Below are 26,294 nucleotides of genomic sequence, written 5' to 3'. Positions count from 1 at the left end.
CTTCCCCAGTGCTGACTAAGAATCAACCTCCGCCGAGAAGATTGCAGGTCAGATGCTCATAACCACCACCAAAGAGTCATCAAGAGTAAGGCAGGGCTGAAAGACTGCACCAGATTCCCTGAAAAGGACTAAGTGGTTGAGGAGGAAATCCAGAATGGTTGATATACCAGGCTACTGGCACCCTCACCCCGGGTTGGCATGTGGCAATTGCAACCATGCCGGTAAGCTGCCTTTTTGTGGGAGGAGCATTGGCAGTTTTTTTCTAAACCTTCATCAGTAAATGACACCACTTGCAGTGGTGGATGAACACTCCAAATATCTTTAAGTTGACTTCAGGGACATCACCACTGCCATTAGAATTACAATTAACACTGCTGCACACGGGCTGTCATCTAAAGACAGTGCTGACAGAAGACTCTGGCAACGGCAAACAAATCCCTGAAAGGATTCATGTGCACACTCTAAAAAGTCAAAACAAAAATGTCAAAACATCGAGTTAGCTATGTACCAGTTCCTGTAGGAACACCAGAGTGTAGCCCCAGCCATGACCCAGACTGGTGCCACACCTGAGGGACTATTTATGTATCTCACACCTGGACATCAGGGACACCAAAGATGTTGATACCGGAGCCCCAGGCTACTCAACATACCAGGAAGGCGCCAGAAACTCCAAAAACCAAGTAGGGAATTGGGCCCCAGACCCAGACAGCCTTCCCCAGCAACACATTTCAAATATTTTTTTGAGCCACATAGGTCAATTTTATTCCAGAGCTGAAGTGCACCATGCACCATGGCTCTGACTCACTGGGAAGGGTGCAATGTGAGCAGAAATGGTTGTGGATTCCCTGACAAAAAAAAGCTTACAAGGGGGGCAATGGATTGCTTACCTTCAATCTACAAGAATACACAAGCCACTCCCCACTTCTGCAGAACAGAACTTCCTATGGGGCAGGGAAACCGTACCACCTCTGCCAGAACACGTCACTTACAACACTGGTAGGAGCAATCCCATCAGCACAAAGGAACAGGAGACATTAGTGACAGCTGAGGTGCACCAGCCCGTCACTACTCCACTTGTCTCTGAGACTTTCGGGGTTGGAGGGGCTCCCAATACTCAGTTGACACGCCTCTCTAACAACATGTTGGATGATAGATTTGGCCTGTCCATGACGGCTGGGGGCAAGCATATCAAGCCAAGGGAGGATAAATAGCTGTGAGTGTTACTAATATGGTACCCAGAAGAGAGATGAGAGACCAAACACGATTGACACTCTCCAGAGTCTCTTTTGATGATGTCTCCCAGAAGCCCTTGGACAGACATCCGCAGTTGGTTTCTTTTGTATTCTACTGCATTCTAGGATACTACACTGAGGAACCATTTTCTAGCTCTTCGCACCCTCACAGGGTGCCAAAGTGCTTTGGCCCATAGGCAGCACCCTCATCTCTAGATTGCGCTTGATTGATAGAATGTTGGTTTGGAATTTGGCCCATGTGGGAAGTGTTTTTGAGTTGCCCTTTTGTACCAAAGAGGTGTTCTCACCTTGCCATGCGTCACTGCACTGGAGTGTGGGGTGGAGCAAGGATGAGAGAGGATACAATGTGTATACAATTTATTATTGTTGGGGTGTTTGAGGAGGTTTGGGATGTAGGTGTGTAATACATGGGACGTGTTTATGTGTCGCATGTGATGAGCAGCAGCTTGCTTTTCTCCAGTTACTGTGATCTCGTAGCTGCTATAATGCTTGGAGGGCAGTGAAGTAGAGTGAGAAGCCATCTGATGGTCACACAGCAGTTTTTTTTCCTTCCATTAAATCATGGATCGAAGTGTCAGTGTACCTAGGACAGGCCATTTCAGATCAAATAGAAGGAGACAGGTCTGCTGATTAAATGTTCTTTTTCAGTTAGCAGTCTGATACTGTAGGGTTGAAGGATGGATGTCAAGATGACAGAGGACAGAGAATGGTTAATGAGAGATCTTGCTGGGGGTGGCAGCAGTCCTAAGTCTAAGTTTGTGATGGATATGAATGTAATGGGAGTAACCAATCCAATGGGACACAAAGACTTTTTGAACCGAGACCATGGACTGAAATCTGCTTAATCTTTCCTGTTAGGGTCATGGTAGACTGGTTATTTGGTGTGTTGCCCCAGAGGCAGGGTTCTCCAATGTTTACTTTTGAGAGGAGTTTGGCAGCAACATTTTTACAGAAACTTTGAGAGAGCAAGTTCTTGGAGGAGAAACAGTCTAGGCTGCAAAGTTAGGTAAGTAACGTTATGTAGTTACTTGGAAGAGCATTTCGCTTTGGTAATTCGTTGGGAATAGTGTTTTCACCTTCTTTAAGGATGATCTATACATCATGTTGTGTCACTGGTGGCATGGTTTGCCAATCAGACTATTTAACTTATATCACAGGCATTATTTTGTGCCACATTTTCCCTTTGGTTTTCTTATCTTTTCATCAAGCCATTGGTTCTTCAGCTATGGAAATGGTGTGCAGACATTTTGTGGGGTTTCAGGGAGTCAAAGCCGTTCGGAAAGCCATTGGTGGAGCTGTTCTACTTTCGTTATTTAGTTGGTAGGTGACATGGGAGCTGAAGACTGAGAGACAGCAGGTCTGTATCTAGACATGCTGGTCAGGGTTGCAGTAGCAGTGGTGGTTGCTCTTGTGGGAGGCTTTGAAGATAAGATGGTAGTCATTCAATATTATGGATATATTTGTTGTCACTGTAATAAGTCCATGTCGAGCAAAGATTACCTCCAGGAATCTTAGGCGAGGTAGGTTAGTGACCAAACCGGATGTTAAGGGTCCCCAGATGCAGAGATTTCTGTGCTTTACAGTGACGATGTCCAAGACGGATTGGCATCTAGGAAGGTATTTGCAAAGGTCTGATTATTTAGCAGTGAGTGTTGAAATGTTTAACTGTTATGGTCTGTTAGGTTCTCTTAAAAATAACCGCAAGGCCAACTCCAAGCTCCTCAGGGCAGTTTCCTGTTAAGGCCTTCCCCGCTACCCCCCCCCCTCCCCTCCAAAGGGAAATGACCAAGTGTAGGACCGGAACTTCACTGCCTCGTAATCAGGTTTTGGGAATGCAGGAGGTCTGCATTCGAGCCAGCAATCAGGTCATCATTGTTTTATCGGTTCTTATAGTGTAGTGACAGAGGCATCTCATTCAGCTAGATAGAGGAGCTGAGGGAACAAATTATATGGGGAGAGGCACAGGTCGGAAAAGTAGGAGTGTTGGGAGTTTGTTGTTGGGCTGTATCTTGAATTTTAGCAGTATAAGAGTGAAGCTTTAGCTCTCAATCCCACAATATCGGTTTGAGTTTTACTCCTCCCAATAATTCACGTAGTCATCATACCCTCCAAAGAACACACGTTTCTACTACTTCACTCACACCTCCTTGTAGCATCCTGCTACAAATAACCACAGACACAATTTCTTATTATACTGGAGCTTTATTGTGTTGCATCCAGCCTGTCTCCTGTCCCTACTCTAACTGCCCTCATCCTGTCCTCACTCCTCCTCTTCCCCTCAGCCTACCTAGCTCCGCCCACCCCAGCTACTAGACTGTCAACTATATTACATCTCCCCCCTTCTTAACAAAATGAGCTTAATGTCTTCAGTGTTCGCAATTCTTCAATCCACCACATGGTTCGGCGGACAGCCTGTTCTTCAAGCCTCAGTAGTGTCGAATCAGTGGTGGGCTTGGTTTTGGTCAATCTTTCCGTTGTCTTAATCAGGGCATTATTGACCACGTTGCATGTGAACTGTTTACTCTCAGTCCGCAGTCATCATGTTTCCTTCCTGTGGTGTAACTGCTGTTGGTTCAGATGCTCGGTCTCTTTCATGAGTGGATAATGTTCTGGTCCTCTTCTGAGCACCCGCATCTACTTTTACTTCCTTTTGTCTTGTCCGGTCGAGGGCAACACTGTCCTCCAATTCCGGGTCATGTATACCCGACAGTACGGTACTATCGGACGAGACTGTCTTGGTTTGGTTCGATAACTCATTTGCGGCCTCGGGTTGTCTGGCGAACTCGTGGGCCATCTGTGCATAGGCATGTCTCTCTCTCATCCGATGATGCTCTCTCTCTACTGACACGTCCAGTTTTCCTTGCGGAGTGACTGGCTGGTCCCTTCCCATCCGGTGACTAAGGCCCACTGTCTCTGTTTTCCTTTTGTAGGTCCTTTGAGTCAGCCTCGCGGACCCCTTCAGGGGTGACGGTGTCTGATCTATGTCCGGATATACTTGTGACTGACATGACAGGTTGTCTTGTGGCGTGACTGAGTATTCAGAGTCCTTAGTGTGTGACGTGTTGCTCTTGACGGGAAGGATGTCCTTTGGTTCCATGGTGCGTTCGGGTGGTTGACGCCATGGCTGTTGTCGGGACCATGACTCGGTCGACTCACGGGATTGAACAGACGGGCCCTCTGGGTCAGAGAAGTTCCTGGCCATAGACATGCTTTCTGGGTCAGAGAGGTCTTTTGTCGACTTCCAGGATCGGACGGACGCGCTCTCTGAATCAGAGGAGTTCCTGGCCATACTCCTTTTGAAGCGTTCCTTTGAGAGTGTATCGAGTAATGGATGTCTGAAGTGAGTAGGCCGTGACACGTTGTTCGTTGACTCAGGGTTGTCTTTAAAACGCTTCTCTGGGCGCCTTCGTCGACTTGTCTTTGGCGTTGTTTCATTTGAGAAGTTGTTCAACAACCACGTGCTTGTTCTTTGTTTTTGATCTTGAGGTTTTCCATCTTTGCCTTTCTCACATGTCAACGACTTCTTCTCAGTTTCTTCGTTGTCCCAGGTGCCATTGATGCGTTGGTCTTTTCCTGTTCGTTGTTGGGGAGGGTCAGTTCGTCTTATGCGACCTATTTCTTCTTCCCACTTATTTGGTGCTCGGACACCCATGATATGGGTGTGATGTGTTCTCCTGCTGGATGTTACTTCAGACTCATCTTCAAAACTTGGCGAAGAATGTTCCTGCGCCAACTTCCCGTTTTGACCATTTTGGTTTCTTCTTCTATAGTTTGTCTTCCTTACTCTTGTTGTGCAGGTTGCCTTCTTGTCCAGGAGTGCGATCTGTCCCACTTGACGCTCCCTCCTCGTCAGACTTTGAATGACACCTTGAGGGTGAAGAACTCCTTGAGGTTGTCCTTTGACTGATTGACTCGGAGTGCTCCTTAACACTTTGTCTCTCTCGTAGTCTTTTCACTGGTCTGCCTTCCCTCTCTCTCCTTTTTGTTTTGTGCATTTTCCGAGTTTCATCCGTCCAGGCATCTTGATATGTTGCTTTCAGAGGCAGGTCTTTTGATCTGTCTTTTGCCTTGACGTGTATTCCAATTTCAGCCTTCCTAATGATTTCTTCTAATGACCAATTTCCTCGCAGGATCTTGAGCTTTGTGTCGGGATTTGCGCAGCCTTCAATTATCCGGAGTCGAACTGCGTCCTCATTCGTAAAGGTGTTAAAGTGGCAGCCTTGTACCAGGTTTTGCAACCGAATGATGAAACTTGGCAATGGTTCACCTGGTTCCTGCCGAGCTGTGTTGAAAGCGATGCGCTCATGATCCACTTCCGCTTGTGCGGAGAGACAGGCACATAGCTTCTCTTGGAGTCTTTCATAGATTTCTGTGTCTTCTTTGGAAGATGTTTTGATTGGGCATCGGCCCTCAGGACCCACCAAATGGAGGAGCAGCTTTAGACATTTCCTCTCTCTTTGTTCACCATTGGCGTCCAGGAAGTCACCCAATGTTGCCAGCCAATGGTTCCGTTTGAGACACAGACTCCAGGTATCCGTCTGCACCCCTGGGGGTGGTACTTCAATGCAGGGATTGAACCGTTGTGCTACTTCTTCCCCCGCCATGAGGGGAGGATTTTGATGGATTATATTTGCAGGGCACGGGCTGTTCACTCGTCTTCTTAGCTGATCCTCTTTAGTCGAAACCTTCTGGTCTGGTCATGTGCTGGGACGTTGATAATCTTTGCAATCATCACAGTATGTGCCAGTGAATCACTTAGATTTCGTGCGTTCCGAAGTGTCCACCACCCAGCTGCACTGTGCTAGACACAAGGTTTCTTTTCTTTTGAGTTGCATGCTAGTGGCAGGTGTTTACCAACTCTTCCGCGGTGATGCTGGGCAGGTTTGACATCCTTGTTCGTTCGGGCGTTCCCTGTGCACTAGCGCAAGTCCTCCAGTCACTTCAGTGTGTGTTGTGCTTGTTCCTGGGACTCTTTCGCAGTCTTGCCCTCTTCTGAACCTCGTGTGGTTCTGTCCAGCAACTCCTCCCTTCGGCGCTCTTCAGTTTGTGCTCAGCATCGTCTTTATCTGTCTCTTGAATTTGCTTATGCTTGTTCCATTGTGCTGTTGTCTTTGCTTGGTCCTTGTGTTCGCTTGTGCTTCTTTTATTTTACAGACACGTGTTACTTCATTACATTCGCCACTGCGCATTCGCTTGCGTTTCTCAGTGTTCGCCCGTGCTGATATTTGTTTTTGTCAATGCTTGTTTGTTAACCCCTTCCATGCTGATGACAGAACGGTTCCGTCATCAGCTACGGGTGAGCTGTGCTGATGACGGAACCGTTCCGTCATGAGCCCGTTAGAACCTTAGAACCCTCAGCACAGCGCGAAAATTCGCGCCGCGCTGAAGGGGTTAAGTCACTCTTGTGGTTGCTCGTGCTTGTTCTGTTTTGGTTGCCAAGACTTGTTCATTGTTGTTCACGCGCCGTTATCCACGCTTATTTGCCTTACCAATGCCTATTTCTTTGCATTTACCAGTGCTTGTTTATTTGCACATACCAAGGCTTGTTGACTTGCATGTACCAATGCTTGTCTATTTGCATTTACCAGTGCTTGTTTATTTGCACGTGCCAAGGCTTGTTGACTTGCATGTACCAATGCTTGTCTATTTGCATGCACCAATGCTTGTTTATTTGCATGTACCAATGCTTGCTTGTTTGTCTCTGCCATTGTTTGTTTGGTCTTCGCCAATGCTTGTTTGTTTCCTTACAGTTATCAATGCTTGTTGACTTTCTTTTGCCAATGCTTGTTTCTTTGTTCTTGCCAGTGCTTGTTTGTTCACTTTTGCCAATGCTTGGTGATTTCTTGACGTTGCCTGACTTCAAGATGGCCGCCTATGGACCACACAGGGTATGTCCTTAAAACCTGCCTGATTCAAAGATGGCCGCCATAGTTGTCTGCAGGCACTACTTTCTCTCTCTGCACTCGACCCGATTCTTCACACAGGATCCAGGGTCAGCATACTCCTGGTTGGGGTCCCTCTGGTTACTGCTACAATCAGGTGAGGTTGAGGTGGGCTCCCGCCTTACTTTGCAGGATCCTTCGGCGGCGGGGTGCCAAAACCCACGCATCCGGCGTGAGGTTTTCCAACGTCGGAGCTCACTCGGCTCCAATTTCACCGCGCTCAGCAGCGCTTGGCAGGAGACCTTCTTGGGGGCAGTAGACCTTCGTGGGGGCGATGTCCTTCACCCTAGGGCACTTTCCTTCGACCTTTGGGGCTTGGCAGAGTCGGAGTGGGCTCCCGACTTCTGTTTCGTTGGGGCATGCCAAATCACACGCATCGGGTGTGAGGTTTTTTTCCGATCACGGGCATTCGAGCCTCGGTTTTCAGGCGCTCGGTCGCGCTCCCCAGCCAGTCCTTCAGGGACAGATTCCCCCACCTCTGGGCACTTCTTCAGTTCTCTGGGGGCACAGCAGGGTCAGAGTGGGCTCCCGACTCCTGTCTTCACGAGGGTCACTCACTCTGCACGCTTCCGGCGTGATCCGCGTTTTAAGCGCGAAGGGCTCTTTTTTTTTTTTTTTTGGCACTGAGCGTTTCAGCGCTCCTCTCGGCCACTCTTCTCAGTTCCCTCGCGGTCTGCAGAGGGGCAGGGTCACTGGGTGTTGACCTCTTCGGTTTAGGTGGCAGCTCAGTCGTCTTCACCAGCTCGATCTCGACTGCTGCTTGGGACAGGGTGTTTTCACGAGTTGCTGTGGGTTTGTGGGTTTTGCTTATCCCACCGTCGTCGCCAGTTGTATCATCCTGCTACAAATAACCACAGACACAATTTCTTATTATACTGGAGCTTTATTGTGTTGCATCCAGCCTGTCTCCTGTCCCTAATCTAACTGCCCTCATCCTGTCCTCACTCCTCCTCTTCCCCTCAGCCTACCTAGCTCCGCCCACCCCAGCTACTAGACTGTCAACTATATTACACTCCTGTCTGGAAAATCTTTGCAATAATGTTTTAAAACCACACTGTGTTAGCACCTGCAGCAGGGTAGAGTTTCAAAATTAATCATTACAGCCAGTTCCATACAGTAGACCATTAAACCCATGTGCTTTTTTCAGACTGGTTATGATTGCGTTTTCTCCACTGGAACTGTTAGTAATACATTTTTAAGTGCTGTATCTTTTAAATCTTTAAATTGTATCCATGTTCTAAAGATGAATAATGCGTTCAAGATGAGTTTCTGCTATGCCTGGACATTGTATCAAGGATTTGTCTGAAATTGGAGGTGGCGTAAACATGTGCTCCACATTATCAGATGAATGTACAAGCAACACTTTTGCTTGTGCACTTTTGCCGTTACTACCCGCATTTCCTATTTATAGGAACTAGGAGTCCGACAGTAATGAAAAATCCTTGCTTTTTGCCAAGACTATGTATTTTGTTTTTATGATAATTTGAAGCCTCCCCATGAACTGCCTCATGCAAAGGGACCAGTAAATTGAAAGCAGACTATTGAACCTGTGCTGTAGTCCCATAACAAGACTGCAAAGTTAAATCAGTAATTATTATTAGTGGGACGAAAAAGACCCCTCCATGGTGATTGAAATGCAATCCTGTCAAGTGCCCCAGCTGCATGATATCTGGACCCCCTGGTACTGATTTTACGTCAGGGGAAAAATGGATCATGCCTGTGCACCGTGATCTAGGCCTGTTTCATGGGAATGCAGTCGTTAGAACAAGAGGGGCTCCCCAAGCATTGCCCTTGCAGTGGTAGAGGTCTACAGCGCGCCAGGAATTAAATGACATAAGCAAAGTGGTGGCAGTATAACGTTTTTGTGTTTTATAGTAGAGAGTGGTGTGAACAGGCCTGGTTATCTGTGTCACAGGAATGGTGCCTCCAGGCCACTCCCGTAAAGTTCCATTGCTGTGTACTTCACTCTGCCTTGACCTACATGATGTCTGTATGTGGTATTGTGCAGCACGATATGTGTGTGTTCTAAGATATAGGTCTGTGAGTCCCATTCCCGAAGCATAGGAACTGGAAAGGCTAGTTGGGGATGAGTACTTTAATCTCCCATCCCCCTTTTCCCCCACCTCCAAGACAGGAGATGTGGACTGCTGACATTTCTGAGGGATGGGGTGGGAACACACACTGAAGAAAAGGGAGCAAAGCTTCTTTTGTGCACAACAAATGTCTCTTTGATTCAGGGAAGAGTTACAGGTCAGTGGGACATGGACTCCTTGTCAGAGGAGATTGTGAGTCTGGAAAGGTTGGCACTGTTTGACTGGAGAATCATCATAATATAAGGCAGGGCTTAGGCCTCTGATCCTCTGCATTGCATGCTTCAGTGGAGGCAGACATCCAGGTGTGATCCCCAGTTACTCCTATGGCTTGTGTGGTGGGTCATTCAGAACTGCAAACTCTCCTGTTGTGGCGGAATGTCCCTTGGAGAAAGGACACAGGAGAGGGCCGTTCAAAGGAGTCGACAGCCATCACCCAGGAAGTCAAGACCCCTTGCCTGACCACCAGCCTTCGGCCAGCCTGCCATGACCAGCAGACCCTGTGAGGAAGAGGAGAGAACCTAAAGGGAGCAAGGCACAGCAGGGAAACTGCAACAGATTCAGAATGCTGCAGCCAGGCTGCTTACTGGCACCTTGGCTAGGGCTAGCGCCCACAAACTACTACAAGGTAAGGGACTTTCTATTTTGAAGACTTTAGTCCTGCCTTACAAGGCCAATAGGTCCCTGCGCTCCGATCACGAGTGTCTGGCCAGAATTCAGAGAGTAAAGAAGGCACGCACAGGAGGCCGCCGATTCTCTGTGAACGCAGCTACTCTGTGGAATGCTCTTCCCCGGAAGCTGCGGGCCGAACCTTGTTATTTGCGGTTTTGGAAGCTCCTGAAAACTCTACTCTTCCCCCTGTGATCCTTGCCTCCCATTCCTTTGTGCGAGTGTGGCTCTCTTTTTTAGCGCTGGGATGCCTCCAGGTAACCATGCGCTTTATAAATCTGGTTACATTGCATTACATCCTTTAGAACGCATTCCGGTGAGTTAAGTGTGAGACGCTCAATCCAGGTGTGACCATTGAGAGAGAATAGGTCACCTGCCCCATCTTGTGGAAGTTGGCGACCCCCCCCATATGCCAGGTGGGGATCACTGTAAAGTTAGAACCGTTGCCACTTCTGCGTGACATTGACAACTCCCGTATGCTGCGTTGGGGCCACAGTGAACTCAGGGCAGTGGCCCTAGAACGTCATGTCAAAAGTATCCCAGATGGGGGATCAGCTACAAGGAACCTGTCCTAGAAGATCATAGTAGTGTTAACAGTTATCGACAGCTGAAGGAGCCGCATAGAGACGCCAACACCAATGGAGGCCACCAGGAGAGGGACTGTGATGGCCCAAACGAGTCATTAGGAAAAGACCGTGAGAGGTCACGGTCCTCAAGCAGCAATAGGCCAGAGCGCGCTAAGAAGCCCCCAGGTCCTCCTGCACTTGCAAACTGCTGTTGGATCGGCTAAGACGATTCCAGGGTCACCAGGCCTCTTGGAGAATTACAGAAACAAAGCTCGTAGCACAGCGGAAGTGGACTCTTAGAACATCATAGGACTTTTCTGTGTGGTGACTAGCAAGGGTCATCTCTTATCGAATGGGAATAACCAGCCCCATGAGAATAAAAAGAGAGGCTCCAGGATACCAACAAGGATGGACACTAGCATGCCAATCTGTGTATATTATTTAGTGTGTGGTTTTGATGCTTTGTGTGTTTATTATAAACACTACTTTTATCACAAAAGCCAGTATTTGACTTTGCAATCACTTATTGCGGGTACTGATTGTATTTAGAGCCTCAAGCCTGTGTACACTTACATATACCTCCCGGGAAGAAGCCTTGGACTGCTCGACCTGCGTTACCACTCACGTCAAGTGCTGAAGGAGTAGTACTTGGCCCAGTTGCTCAGGACTCCAAGCAGGTCAGGCCCCAGGACATCAGGAGAAAAGGCACAACCCTCATGGTTGGGCCCAGTAACCCCTGCTTGCCCATAGAGCTCTGAAAGGAGTTTTGACAATTATTAACTTTCTTTTTTGTCAACGTCATCTATTATAAGGTTAAAAGAAAATTCAAGGCGCATGCTCTCAAATTCTTCAATTAGCACTCTGACCAGACTAGTGTTGTTAAACCCTCATTTTTAGGTGGCACACCTCACAGATTTCACAAGCCTAGATGCATGTCAACGGCCTTGGCCTCTGTGATGAAAGAAAACTAAAGCAAACCAGTGTTTGGCTATACTTATAGGAATATTAGGGTGTTAGGAATTTGATAAACCGGTCGAGAAGTTCCTGCAGGGTACAGAGGAGGAGCTGTACCATGAAACTTCCAGAAACTGTACACACTCAAACCATGGTATATTATAAGATTTAGTACTGTGGAGAAAAGTGTTCTGTGCCCTTTTGGCAGGTTCACCCCGAAACGTTTTGCTTTTGCCTAGTCTGTTTCTGTAACCTGCTGTTGGTGATTTTAAGTCTCTGCGCTTTTTTTCACTGTGGCCCAGTGTAAAGTGCGTACGCTCTCTGTGTGCGTGGTGAGAGTGACCTGCCCTCCCATAGGAATGCATGGGGAATATGTGTAACCATGGTAGTTCCTGATGTGTGGGGAGTGCAGGGTCGAGTTTGGTATGTGCGAACTCGTGAGATTGAATGCTGCGCGATGATGCATGCGGCATGATTGAGTCTAGTGTGGAAGTGCCACTTCTAGAAGTTGGCATGTTTGTGTAATTTGTGTCTGGCGTGTGATCGGCTGGAGCTGGCTGGTGAGCCTGGCTCCAGGAGTCAGGATGGGTCTGCCTCGGTGGTGAATGGAGAGATTAGCATGCTGATGTGAGGGAGGGGTACACCTGGGACCTGAATAGGGCTGGGTTTTCCCTCCACAATGCTGGCTCCACCCCCTTTGGTGCGTCTGATGTCCCTAGCCTGGCCAGTGAAAGGGAGTTCCCCATAACCAGTTGTAGCTGGTTCTTACATTGCCTACACCCTGCTAGACAAAGGGATTTTTGTGTATAAAAAGAGGCTGTGACCTCTTGTAAAATGTTCTTGTTCTCCTACTTGAATCTGCCAGGGGTGTGCTGCTGCTGGGGCCCAGGGGAAGGCATGCCTCCCTGGGCCCTCCCCAGCCCCTATACTGCCGATGGACTTCTTGGGGACCCCTCTGCCTTGCCTGGGGGACTGGAAGACTATTTCTGGCCCTAGGACTGTTCCTGCGCTGTTCTTTCCCTTTGGGCTGGGGTTTCTATGCACCTCTGGCGCCTAGGAGCGCTGTGCTCCTTTGCCTAGAGGCCCCTTTCGAAGGGAATACCCCGGGGAGGTATTCCCCCGTGACTCCTGCCCCGCTTATTTAATTCTTTTAATCGCAGGAGCCTACCCTGCCTTTTGCCCGTGTCTTTTGGTGCCCTAATTGAGCAGGTGCCACCCCGATTTTTTAATTAAGGGTGCTACCCCTTTTGTCATGGGCACCTTAGCGAGTGCCAACCTCGCTTCTACATTTTACTTGCCTACCGAGGGTGCCCACCCCTCATTTGCCGCCCAATTGCCGCCGCAGTCCGCGGCCCACCTGGTTGTGGGCGGGGCCGCTGGACGGAAGTGACACCGGCACCAGGAAGTGCGGCTGGAAGTTGTGGCCTCAATGGAGGAGGTCGGGAGCCCACCCCGCCTTCTCGAGCCCCAGAGAAGAAGACGAGTCCTCCCACAGCCCGGGGCGTCCGTGAGCTGTGGGGAGCCTTGGGGCCGCCAGCGCGGAGGAGAAGCCTGTGTCCCCGCCTGTCCGGTCGCGCGGCCGGAAGCGGGTGTTGCGTGGGGAGGCTCGGAGCCCACCCCGCCTCCCCGAGTGGCCGCAGACAGACCCGGAGCCTTGCGGGCTCCATTGGAAAAAGCCCCAGTCCCGAGATGGACCGGGTGAAGCGGGCCAAGCGCATTGTGAAGGCGGGGCTCTCATGTGGTGAGAGAGCCCCGCAAAGCGCTACCGCCGCAGAGAAAGCAGTGCCCAAGAAGAGCCCCCGCCTCCAGGTCCCGGTGAGTGGGGTGCAGTTTCGGCAGTGCTGGGGGCCTCAGTTAGTAAGAGTCCCCCGAGCGGGACTCCAACGATGGGAGCATTCTTATTCAAGGAGCTAGGTAGCTCCCCCCCCCCCCCCATGAGTGGTTCAGAGCCCCATGGCTCCAACCCTGTGCCACAGTTTGTATTTCCAGAGCCAGGTGGCTCCGTTTGGCGCAATTTTGTTTAAAGGGCTAGTGAGAGCCTGTGGCGCAGACTTTGCTCCTAGGGCCAGTGAGGGCCCTGTCGCAGCTTTGTGGATTCCCAGCTGCCCAGCAATTAGTGGGCAGCTGCACCGTTTAGGCGCCAAGGGAGAGAGAGTCCCTGTGAGGGACGGAGATGGCACAGAGGTGCCAGGCCTTCCACAGCTGCGCAGCACTTAGTGCCAGCTGCAACGTTTAGGCAATGTTGTTGTCCCCAGCTGCCCAGCAATTAGTGGGCAGCTGCAACGTTTAGGTTTGCGCCGGTGGCGCACCCCTGACTGGCGCTGCATTGGCAGCACGCCCTGACATTCTGGACACAGGGCATTTGAGCCCCTTCTTGAGATGGCCAGTTGGCCAGGGGGCTGGTATGTGGGTAGGGCGAAGGCCCTAATGTGATTTTTGCGCAATGTGATTTTACTATGTTTATGATGGTAATTGCCTAATGTCATTTATGGGCTAGAGTGATGTGGTGCTAGGAAATGTAATGCATTTAGTGTGTTTTACGCACCCTGTATTGATACCGCTAGAGATGGTTTTTCCTGTGGAGGTTTGTGTTAGTAAGATAGTGAAACAATGATTTACGCCCCTAAATGTGAGTTATGCTTAAGGGGTAGGGTCTAATGTGTTTAGACTAGTGAGGAGATTGCGTACTGTAATTTTACTGGTTAGGCCTAAATTTGAGTTAGGCGTAACGTGCAATGCCATTATGCCTGTGATACCTCTAACTGTGTTTTCATGTTTAGGAGGTTGTTTTGTCTAGTATAGTTTATACTAGAGAGGCTATATGTCCATGCGTGATCTATGCCTATGGATATTAGTATTGCGTAGTGTGTACCTACCTGTTACCAGTGGTTACTGGTTGTGATCTAGAATTGATATTTGGTGTGACAGTTATTCTAAGTGCTAGTTCTACTAAGTGCCGATTCTGACAGTGGCCCACGTGGCCCTGTCCTGGTGTTAATAATCCAATGTATATTGTGTTATTACTATCTGATGTATTTTGACAATACAAAAGTTATTTTTATATAACCTTGTGTGGAGTTCCTTTTGTGGTGTGCCTAGGATGTTGTTGCTGTTGTATGCGTGCGCCAATGCTTTACACATTGTCTCTGGGATAAGCCGGTCTGCTCGTGCCAAGCTACCAAGGGGGTGAGCAGGGGTTATCTTGGCGTGTGACTCCCTTGCCCTGACTAGAATGGTGGTTTCTGCCTGGCTTTGGCGTAAGCCTTAGCCAACCAGAAATCCAAGTTCTAACAATGTCCAATCAGAACTGAGAGCTTAGGTGAAGAGTCCAGAAGTCATGGTTTATACAGACTAGTGCCACAATACAGAATGGCTGATTTGTAACCATGACCCTATGAATATTTGAGCGAGGTTCTTTATTAAGTACACACTACCATTAAGCAACTAAACGTATCATGTAAAAGACACCAGGACACCAAGTGCCATGTCTTAGGACACTAAGAATGTGAAAAAAAAGTAATGGAGGGAAGCCTCTATAGTCACGCAGATCCTACAGGTGGGATGCCATGGCTCCTGTTGATTATAGCAGAGTTCCCAGCCTTCTCTTAACTACATTGACTTTGACCCTCCAGCGCCCTCCAAGCAACAGCAACATACCAACCTCCTCTCAGATGTATAGGAACTAACTTAGCCTACTCAAAGCTACGCAGCATCAGCCTCCTCTGATCTAAATCGCATCCCAGCCTCCTCAGAGTTAAGATTAAATACTAGCCACCACGTGTTAGAAATTGAGTTACTGGTTGACTAGGGTGTAAGCCGTGGTCAAGCAGCAACCCCAATCATAGGGTAAGACACAAGCAAACCCCAAATTAACCTGTGTACAATCCAGTGGTAGCTTGGCACACAGCAGTCAGACTTAACTTAGAGGCAACATGTAAAGTATCTGTGCAACACTTCTGTTATGTAACCCAATCTAGGCCTAAGTAGCTACACAACCTTTCACCTACATTTGCTGCATAGCCGTTATAGCACTGACCTTTTACCCAGTTAAGTGCTGAATAAATGTCTATCGGTTCCCTTGACATTAGCCTACTTTTTTATCCATGAGGATTCTTAGAAATGTCCCCGGCATATGATGTACATAACAGGATTAACATACTCTATATAAAAGTCATGGGCATCTTCATCCTAGGGCGAAAGAACCACTTTGCATAGTTGCAGGTATTGATATAGGCTCATTTACATAATTGTACTCCGCATATTGATTGTGTTAGTAACCCGAGGCTATATTTTTGGTATAAAAGAACCACACCTTCACTAGATAGACAGAGGTGAAGCTTCCATGCTGACACAAGACACACAGGTCCCTGCATGCAGAAGCTCAATCAGGGTGTCCAACTCGAGACTAAACCGGGGTCCTTCGTTCTCTCCCATCAGGGAATGGGGTCGGCTCCTTCCTAGGGGATTCTTGGCATTACACCCATATATATGCTAGGTACACTTAGGTAGGGTTACATCGTGGGAGTACACTTGATTAATGTCATGTTAATATGTCTGCATATAACCACTGTTTTAGCACCATGGTAGAATTCTACCTTTTATTTACTCTGTTGATGCTTGTAATCTTTTACATTTGCTTCTGTCGAATGATTGTCGCAGCACACTTTTTATATTAGAATGACAATGGTTCAATAAATGCTTATTGAAATTGTCCCCATTGTTTATTCTGGGTATCTTTCGGAGACTGTACGATTGACTAAGAGAAAAGCACTGTACTGTGTAACCCGCGAGGGCTAACAAGGAGGGAAGGAGCCAATAACAACTTGAGTGGTACACCAAAAGTTTTATTTGCTTTCGAAAGGGGTTGAAAGTTTTTAAGACAACAGAGTCACTCTTGGCCAAGTGGGTCTGACGGAGTCCCGCCGTCCTTGTTTGTTCCTGGTCCTTCGGAGTCTGGGTTTCTCGTCACCATATTTACCCCGAGAAAAAAACAAAGGAGAGGTAGTATTTAGATCACTGCTCTAATACTACAAGTGTTATGGGGTAGGGAGTGAGGGTAACCTTTGTGGGAATCACCAACACCAGTGTGCATAACAAAGAACACATTCGTGAGAAGCAGCGAGATTCACCCCAAGGTATGGAGTGACGATGCTCAAAGAATAGTGGGAGCGTTTGTTGGCAACACGGTAATTCGCCCTCCCCTTTCAGTTACCCGGCCCCCCCTTAAAAGACAAGAGATCCCAGAGTCTGCTCCGTACCTTGCTTAGCCACGCATCTTCTGGAGCGTGGCTGGGCGAAGCGTTTTGTCGGTGCCCTCCTGGCTTTTCTCCTGACGGTAGTCTCGGCTCCTCTTCACTGTCGGGAACTCCCTCCGCGTCTTCGATGGTTCTCCACTCCGTTCGGCTTCTCTGCCTCTCTCCGCTACTGCTCCCGGCTGCCTCCTCTGGTTCTTCCGGGTCCGCCTTTTTCTTTGACTGAGTCGACAGGGATAGGCCGACAAACTCCGATGTCACCGAGGCAGGCGTCAGTTCAGGTAAGTCCGTTTCTTCCTTAAAGGGCCCGTCCAGTCCTGTGAAGGAGACTGCACATCAGTCACAGGGGATACTACGGGGGATCCTGTGACCCCGTGACATACTGTTTCCAAGATCCATGAAGGATCAAGGGTTGTCATTTTCGATAGTTGCCAGAAACCATTCGCTCCTTGGTAAGGTTAGGGCGCGTATGGTGGCACTGTGAGCCAGCAGGTCTAAAGGATAACATATCCTTTAGGGGAGTCCGGAATCAGTCTAGAAACCAGTCCCTTCGTTTATGATGTCTAAACACACAGATCCTATGTATTTTTAGTAACTACACAACACCTCCAACTGTAAAACTGTGAAAACACCACACAAAAGATCTCACACCAGGTTAGAAAAATCAAGCTTAATTTAATAAATAATACAAGACCAAAACAACAAAACTCATCAGTAGAATCAGAGTTATGAATTTTTAAAGAATAAACTGTAAAATAGCACCTAAAAGCATAAAGCGCCAACAGTGGCTATCTGGTCCTGCTGGACTGGGTCAAAGTCAAAAGTTTAGGCCGACTGCGATGGAGAGCTGGTTTGAAACAGTCCCAGATTAGTCCAGCTGAACATTTACCTTTTCAAGTTTTTTGCAAAGAGTCCCATTTGCGTTGGAGAGGGTCGCAAGGACAGCATCGCGGGCGATGGTCGGCATGGCACGAAGAGCAGGATGGGTGCCGAGAACGGGTGGGCTGGAGCTTCACGGTGACGATCCAAGAAGGGCGATTGATGATTGTTGTGAGAAGAGATGGGCTGGCAGCGGCTTGCGCAGTATCTCGGTGCTAGCGGCATGGTCCTGGGGCAAATGGCACGGTCCTGGTGCCAAAGGGCCCGTTCGCAGTGGCGAAGAGCCCAAAAGGTTTATTTCAGGAGATTGTGAGACATACCAAGAGTCCAGGACCTGAAATGCTGGTTGGGGGGCCTTTTTTGTCGATGAGGCAGTCAGCAGACTAGCCCTTGGAGTAACTCTGGTGTTCTGAGTTCAAGATGAAGTTGCAGGTCTAGTTCTTCTTCCCAGGCAATGGGGTAGTAGGCCAGTACAGCAGGGCAGCAGTTCCTTTACAGCAGCAGTGTCTCAGTCCTTGTAGCAGCACATCAGTCCTTCTTCCTGCCAGACTATACAAAGGTACAGAAGTGAACTGAAGACTTGGTGTCGGAGGTCCTTCTTTTATACAGTGGTGCCCTGGCTCTGGAAGGTGGAAGAAGCTTCTAGACAGTAGCTTTGAAGTGCATGGAATTTCCGGTCTCCCCCGCCCTGGCTCCAAGCTGGCTGAAGTGGCAATGCAGGGTTGTTGGGCCTTTTGTGTGAAGGCAGTGCACAGGCTATTACAGTGTAAGTGGGGCTTTGCTCAGCTCTGCCCTCTATCCTGCCAGCAGATGGCCCACTCGGGAACACCTAATCATTGCGTTTATCCCTACCAAGGGGACACCAAAATAAATAAATTTTTTGGTACTCCTTAGGTATTTCTAACTCACCATTTCACCTATCCCACACACACGCACTTACCATCACGGCTATTTGATTTAACGATTTCCGGCAAAGAACCCTCTCAACGGACCTTTGTGGTATTGCAGCGCCAACCACACGAGGAGCAAAATCCCGGTGATGAAGCAGAACACCCTTACAGGTGTGTGAGGGCACTACTTCCTAAATAGGAGGATTCCCTCACGTACCATTTTCCACCCTGAGATACACTCTTACAGGAACAGTTACCCTATCAATATTTCCATATTTGCTCTTGGGAGCAAGGGTGTTGGACCTTTTATTAGCTTCCTGCTCCCCTCTTTGTGTTATCAACTTTTTTTTTAAATACACTGCACCCTGCCCTTGGGGCTGTCCAGGGCCTACCTTAGGGGTAAAAAGTATGTAATAAAAAAGGTTTGGGCCGGGCACAAAGTTTATTTTACCAGGTCAAAACCGTTTTAAACTGCAAATACAGGCTCTGCAATGGCAGGTCAGGGACATATTTAAAGGTGAACTTAAGTTGATGGCACAACCAGTGCTGCAGGCCCACTAGTAGAATTTAATTTACAGGTCCCATGTACATGTAATGCCACTTTACTAGAGACTAATAAGTAAATGGAAGATGGCAAGTGGCTATAAGACAATCTAACATGTTTTAGGGAGAGAAAATAAGCAATTTGACACAGGTTAGCAGTGGTAAAGTGCCCAGAGTCCTAAGGCCAACAAAAATAAGTTCAGCAGGAAAATGGAGGAGAGGCAAAAAGGTTGGGGGGAGGACCATTCTAGGGCTGACCGGTCCAACACCACCAATCTATACCAGGTAACAAACTTTCTCCAAATTGTAGAATCAACTACCGCCCTCTTACATACTCTAATCCACCTGATTACAGCTAGCTGTACCGCCAAAATGGCCCCTATTAAGCTATACAGGCTCACCTAGTTCATATAGGCTACAGCAACCCAAAAGCTGGTAGGAATACTCACTAAGTTGACATTTGCTGCTGTGATCTACATGTCACGATTTCAAATCCCAGAAGACCCATCCATCCTTCCTAAATTGGTATACAGAGCCCCATTTTATTTGGCAACAGTATTATCCATTATTTACAGTGCTTGGAAATACAAGTGCAGCACTATACAAAAACAAGTGATACTTATCACTATATTTACCATTATAAAAGTCTCTTCCAAGCAACATCAACTTAGCAAGCTACCCTGATCCATCAGCCTCCACTATCCTAAAGCAATCGTCCACGTCCATCAACCTGCGCACTGTTTTTGCAGTGCTTGATCAGATTACCTCACAGGTACCTACAGCGGAGGCCTTTTTAGACACAGAAACAACGTTTGACTCGCAGTGGCCTTTCCTGTTTCAGATTCTGACGAAGGTGGGCACCTCAATAGGCTTCATAAAACTTAACGTACTTTTCAGAAGTCAGACTGTTTGTATCCTGGTTAATGGCCCTGAGACCGACCCTATACCAAACAGGGGTGTCCCATATCACCTCTGCTGTTTGTGTTGGCTATGAACCCCTTGGCCAGCCGGTTGCAGGAACACGACACACATATGCATGGTCTTTCACGCACAGACCCTCCTACGGTCTATGTATGCAGACGATATCTTGTTCATGGGCGACCCCATGTCCCATCTCTGCCATAATCTGTGAGATCATACAGTTTGGCCTTCATTCTGGCCCAACTATAAATTGGGAGAAATTGACATTTTCCCTCTCAGACTGCACATTATAGGCTTCTCTTGAATATCTCATTCGTTGGGTTTACAACACAGTTAAATATTTGGGTGCAATTCTGCAAAGAGGCAAACAGACGATTGTCCAACAAAAGTCCTAGAAAGAAACGGCCCTGCGCTTGAGCGGCTAGTAGCATAGGAGTTCTGGATCAAGTTGCCCTTCTCTTTCTCTTTGCCAACATCCCCATCTCACTCTCATGTACCTTTTTCAATACACTCTGTAGAACCCTGACAAAATTGATATGGGCAGGTAAGCAATGCCGCATTAGCTGGTGCACTCTGAAATTGCCATATCAGAAGGAGGGCCAAGACGTCCTGGACCTGGGGCTCTATTACCTAGTGGCACAGTGTCATTATGTAAGGAACTGGTATCATCTGGACGACAGACTCCCTTACTTGTGACTAGAGCGTCAAGAAGCCAGCAGCCCACCCCTTCAAACACTCCTCCTGATGGGCCTCCCCTGAGATACACTCATGCTGAAGACCACTGGGATGACCTGATGGGCCTCGAAAAGACTAGACAGACGACTGTGCCACCCTAGCGTATAATTGCTGGCCATACCCATCCTAAATAACCTACTGCTACCATCCACTGATCAACAGACTGGTACAGCACGTTTTGACGAAATAGGAGATGAGAGAACTAGGTAACCTTCAACCCTTAATATAACGTTGCGACATTGGAGCAACTGACCGGTGAAGATACTCCCCTTCCGTTAGATAATTTCTTCTACCTGAGGGTGTGACATGCTGTCCAGGCACGTTGCCTGGGTTGCTGACAAACCTCCAGACTTTCCCCCCATTGTCTTTGGATTATATGTTCTACCAAAACCACAAAATGGGTATCCCGACTCTATAAAATCATCCTAACAATGCGTACCAGGGGGGAGGAGCCAAGCTCGCGACCGAGATGGCCGCATTGTAGCTCGGCTCCGTCAACCTCCTGCCTGAAACGCATATCCTGTACTTCATTCTGCCCCGAGGAGACACATTTGGCGGAATATGGGAAGGTGAAACGCTGCTCGACTTACCGTCTGACCTGGGGGCTCCGGGGTGCTGCGGATCTGGAGTTGTGCTCTTGTTTGCTCCGGAGCCTCCGCGGCGTGCGGGCCGGGTACTCCCCTGTGACGCTCGGCCGGAGCGGGGCATCGACACCGGCCCCAGGTGGAGGAGAGGGGTCGGCTGAAGAGGCCATTGTGCGGTTGTGCCGGTGGCGACTGACCAGGCCCGGTCTGGTGGCCCGGGGGCTCTGTTGCGGGGCGCGGCCCGCCTCGGACGGGGGTAGACCGTACATGAGGCTTGTCCCCCCTTTGTTGTCCTGTCCGGCCATCTTGAAGCCCTTCGCCCGAAATCGGCGGGCGGCGCCCGTGAGACGGTGGCGCCGGCGACCCCTTGTTTTTTGGCGGCCCATCTTTCTGCACCAAGATTGCCATTATCGGGGCTCGACGGAACTCCGGTGGGCCTTATTCGACGGCCCGGTCCAAGGGTTGAGGAGCGGAGCGTCCCTGCTGCAGGGCCCTGGGTCTCGGACCTGTTTGGGGCGGCGAGTCTGGTCTGTCGAAATGCACGATGGCTGAAGCTTGTGGGAGTGAGCCCACGATTGGCGATGTCCTCGCTGCCCTATGTTCTTGGCGTGCGGCCATGGCCTTTGACGCAGCTGTGCAAGATAGCGGTTCTGCCACCATGCCTGTTGGGCCGTCCCCCATGAATGCGGCCCGACTGAAGAAGTGTGCTGCTTTGCCTCCCCCGGCTGTTGCAGAGAGTGATGCCGCCGCTCATCTGGGAGACCATATGTCTGCGACCCCGAACCTCCAGGAAGTTTTGATTGTGGCGGACATGGGTGAGGGCCCCATGTCGGGGCCCGTCCAGGTTAGTCTAGCTGGGGAGCTCGGCGGCTGTTTGACTCGAACTGCTTTGGTGTGGTCCCGTGGCCGCCCCGCGGGGGATACCTCGCCCCCTTGGGCAGCGGGACCGCACCCAGACTGTTTGCTGCTCCTGATGTTGCTCTTTGACAATTTGGTCTTCTGCCGCCATTGTTTGTATTGCTGCTCGAGACTGGGATCCCCTGTTTTGCACCCTTGGCCTGCCTTGTTTCGATCCTGTGTACACTCCATGCCGAACTGCTTGCTGTATCCTGTTTTATTGTGTACTAAAGTTATGACCAGGAGAGGACAGGGGTGAGACAGAATTGCCTCGGCGGACTGCTAATTATTGTATGGAGATGAGGACTGCTCGCAGCTGTAACAATATGACCGATTCCTCTTCATGTTCCTGATATTTGAGGTTGTGCTGATCTCGTTTCGATGTGGGTTTCAGCAGTGTTAAGGCGGGGGGTAGGAGCTGAATGTTCGATTGCAGATCTCCTCTCCCACTGGTTTTCTTTCCCCCTTCCTTTCTCTTTTTGTCTGTTGTGTTCTTTTCTCACTTTCTGATTCTTCTATATTTCGGGTTCCACTTAGGGCGACAGGCATGCTGCTGGGGGGGTAGGCCGTAGCCTTCTGCAGGGGTGCAGGGTGGTGTGGGAGGGATGGGGTCTTTATATTGTCCGTTCTTTCTTAGTTCTATGGCTCTTTTGTATCCCTTTATCCGTACGCTGTGTCTGCGCGCTTCCTCCATGGAGTGTTAGCCGGCAGTGTGGGGTATGACTTCAACGTCCATGATAATGATAGCACATATTTCATGTCTTACTCGCCTCGACCCCGATCGTGGGTCTCTAGTTCTGTGTACTTTATTCGCCATGGGACGCGTATAGCGGCGCTGCGTTCTTTCTTTCTTTCCTGTTTTTAATATTCCTTTTTCTGCCCTTCCCCCCTCTTTTTCCCTTTATTTGGGTTAGTATAGTGGATGGCTATCTTAGCGTTGCTGTTCTGATTCCTTTGAATTGTAGCAGCACACATTCAGGTGGTGACGGGTGGATGGTGGGCAGCGGTGGGAACTGATTTGAAACGGGGCGATTCTATGTTGACTTTTGCCAATTGCTGCTATTACTTCCGCTTCTCACTGCTCCTTTGTATTGATGCTTTACCAGCTGCCCGCCATAGGACTTCAGATGTCAAAAGTTGCTACTGCTCCTGCTATACTTCCTATTATATTATAAAATTATCCTTCTTTAATCCTGCTCCTAGCGGTTATACTCGGCCTCTTAATGTTGATTGCTTGTTTATATACTGCTGAGAAACTGCTGGGGAATTCCAATGCTGACTTTGTGCGCTTATAATGTGTCGTGGCCGGCCTGATTGGTTGTAGGCCCGTATTTGTATGCTTCTACTTGCACAATAAAGGTTTTTTAAAAAAAAAAAAACAATGCGTACCAACAGCCTTGACAGATCCACAGCTGCGTGAGCAGAGACTCAGGAATTGACATTACCATTCCCAGTGAACATACTGCTGCATGAAAATTAAACTAATTGCAATGTACCACAAGCACATACATTTCAAATATCTGCATCGCTTATATTTCACGCCTGCCCAGAGGGCCAAAATTGAGCCTTCCTGTTCACATCGATGTGCTTCCATGACCACACAGACTGTTTCCATCTGCATGGGGTTGTCCTGACATACAGGCTCCTGGGTAGAGGTGGTAGACATGATGATAGATATGACGGAGTTCTGCTTGTAGCTCACACCGCTGGTATACCTACTGGATTTAGTGAAACAGATCCCATAAGGAGTGCATAGATTCACATTGAGAGCTTTACTGTTGGCAAAGAGACATACAGCAAAATGCTGGGGGAGTCCAACGGCGCTACACAAACAGGACTGGACACTTGAGAGACCTAAATTACCTTACCTGAATCAGGGCAATCAGGGGGGAAATGACAATGGTGATACCGACTGATAAGACGGCAGGAAGCTGGTAACACAGGGACTTCCCAGCGCCTGTGGGCATGCACACAAAGACGTCTTTTTGACCTGCAAAAATAGAAAAGGAATGGTCAGAACATCATAACTCAGGACACATTCAACATACCACAACTATGGGTAAGACGGAGGATATTTCTTTATGGTCTAATCTGGCTATCTTATCTGGCCATATGAAAAGAGGCTGGAGCCCATGTAATGTTTTCACCCACTCCCCTAATGTTCCATGCCTCAATCACTTAATCAAGGGTCTGTCATTAGCCACGAGGATGGCTTGGAGGGCCAAATGTTCGCTGCTAACAAAAGCAACATTCTGGAGGTCATCTGTCCATGGGCAGAATCAACTATAGGTAAGGAGTAACTTAATTTGCAAGTGTTTAGAAATGGCAAAAACATGGCATTCACTCTATATATAAAAAGCACTGCAGTTATTATGTTTATGGGACCAAATGCAAACTTAACATTGATCCACTGGATCAGTTACACATCTTAGGCAAATTTCACAGTAAAAATATTGACAGTAATTGAATTCTTAACTTAGATTCCCGACACATTTTATCAGAAAAAAAAACAGTGATCCCCCAATCAACTTGCATAAAACAGCAAACAAAACAGCGTTTCTGCCAATAAGCATCCTGGAACAGCATCTCATATCAAACAACCAAATTCCCAGGACACTCCAAATCTTCTCAAAAATTCACAAACCTGAAAATTGGGCAGCTAAAGTATGCGAGTTAGTACATCAATTGAAGCTATCCTCCCCTGAACGTTCACTTTTTTTGGGTTAGTGCAAAAGTACAAATCTGGATTTTTCACTACCTAGCTATGTGGTGTGTGTGATATATATATATATGCTTTTCCTGGCTGCTGTTTCCTGGATGTGACACTCTGACGCTGTTGAACCCGGTCTGCGTCTCCTGAATCATCTTGCCGCTCTCAGCACTGTAAACCGCAGCTCCTTGCCGGACCCGCTTCGCGGGTCCCGCTACGCGGTGTCGTGCTGTTTGTGGGAGTTGGAGCAGAACCGAGGGTTTCTTAAGGACAGGGCTGCGAGCGCACAGGTAGCAGGACTACATCTCCCAAGAGTCCCTGCTAATCACCTGACTGCAAACACCTGGTGACGCTCTCCCTGTTGGACACACCCACTTCCTCTTATCAAAAGCTCTTGGACACAGATCTATCGTGGATTGCTTTTCCTGGCTGCTGTTTCCTGTATGTGACACTCTGACGCTGTTGAACCCGGTCTGCGTCTCCTGAATCATCTTGCCGCTCTCAGCACTGTAAACCGCAGCTCCTTGCCGGACCCGCTTCGCGGGTCCCGCTACGCGGTGTCATGCTACGCGGTGTCATGCTGTTTGTGGGAGTTGGAGCAGAACCGAGGGTTTCTTAAGGACAGAGCTGCGAGCGCACAGGTAGCAGGACTACATCTCCCAAGAGTCCCTGCTAATCACCTGACTGCAAACACCTGGTGACGCTCTCCCTGTTGGACACGCCCACTTCCTCTTAGGCATATAATAACGACTGTACCCCCGCAGCGCGGGAGCGCGCGGAGAAGCCCGGGACAAGGGCGGGCCCTCTGAGGCACGAGAAGGCCAGGCTAGGCCAGTCCTCTAACATTTTACTCATCACATACTGTTTGGCCAGATTACCCGCTTGGTGACTCCCATGCTCTTTTCGAGAAAAGTATTAGAATGTTTGAGATTATTATATAGGTTGTGTGATACAGTTTGTTAGCTCTGGTTTCGTTTTTCAATTATATACTTTCGAGAAAAATTGTCAAGTATTTCAGTTTATGAATAGTACTTTCTATCATATACTTCACCACTCCTACTGATTGAGATGACGACAAAAAAATTAAGGTCTGGGAGAATATTAGTAGGAAGATCTTGCTCAAAAACCAGATCGAACCCTCTACGCAATAAGATTAGCCAGGCTACTCATTTGAAAAGCACTTGTCAGCTTTTTAATCTTTGGGAAAGGGGTAAGAATAAAGTTACAGTAGTAGACAACAAGTCGGAGGATATTAAGGATTCTGGAGCTATTCATTTAGAATTGTTACCCAATAGATTGGGAGAGATGCCTGTAGATAGAAAGGTAATTGTGGATAACAATTCAGCCGCAACAAGTGTAGTACCTATACTATCTGAGTGCGGTTTCTCACCTCCTTTATTTTCCACAAT

The 26,294-nt window shown here is 48.5% G+C and overlaps 1 protein-coding gene across 2 annotated transcripts in view; it reads right to left on the bottom strand.

Annotated features, from left to right (window-relative positions):
- RECQL5 (RecQ like helicase 5) overlaps positions 1-26,294 on the bottom strand; it is a 769,601-nt gene that overhangs the window by 639,194 nt on the left and 104,113 nt on the right. For both annotated transcript variants that reach the window (XM_086930748.1, XM_086930749.1), the window contains one exon: positions 24,044-24,165. In XM_086930748.1, the coding sequence (XP_086786874.1) occupies positions 24,044-24,165 (122 nt within the window). The remainder of the gene's footprint in view (positions 1-24,043; positions 24,166-26,294) is intronic.

The sequence above is a fragment of the Lissotriton vulgaris genome, chromosome 7 (genome assembly GCF_964263255.1).
Source record: "Lissotriton vulgaris chromosome 7, aLisVul1.2, whole genome shotgun sequence".
Taxonomy (NCBI): Eukaryota; Metazoa; Chordata; class Amphibia; order Caudata; family Salamandridae; genus Lissotriton; species Lissotriton vulgaris.
Note: the sequence above shows the minus strand (reverse complement) of the source record. Positions and strands in the feature narration are given on the sequence as shown.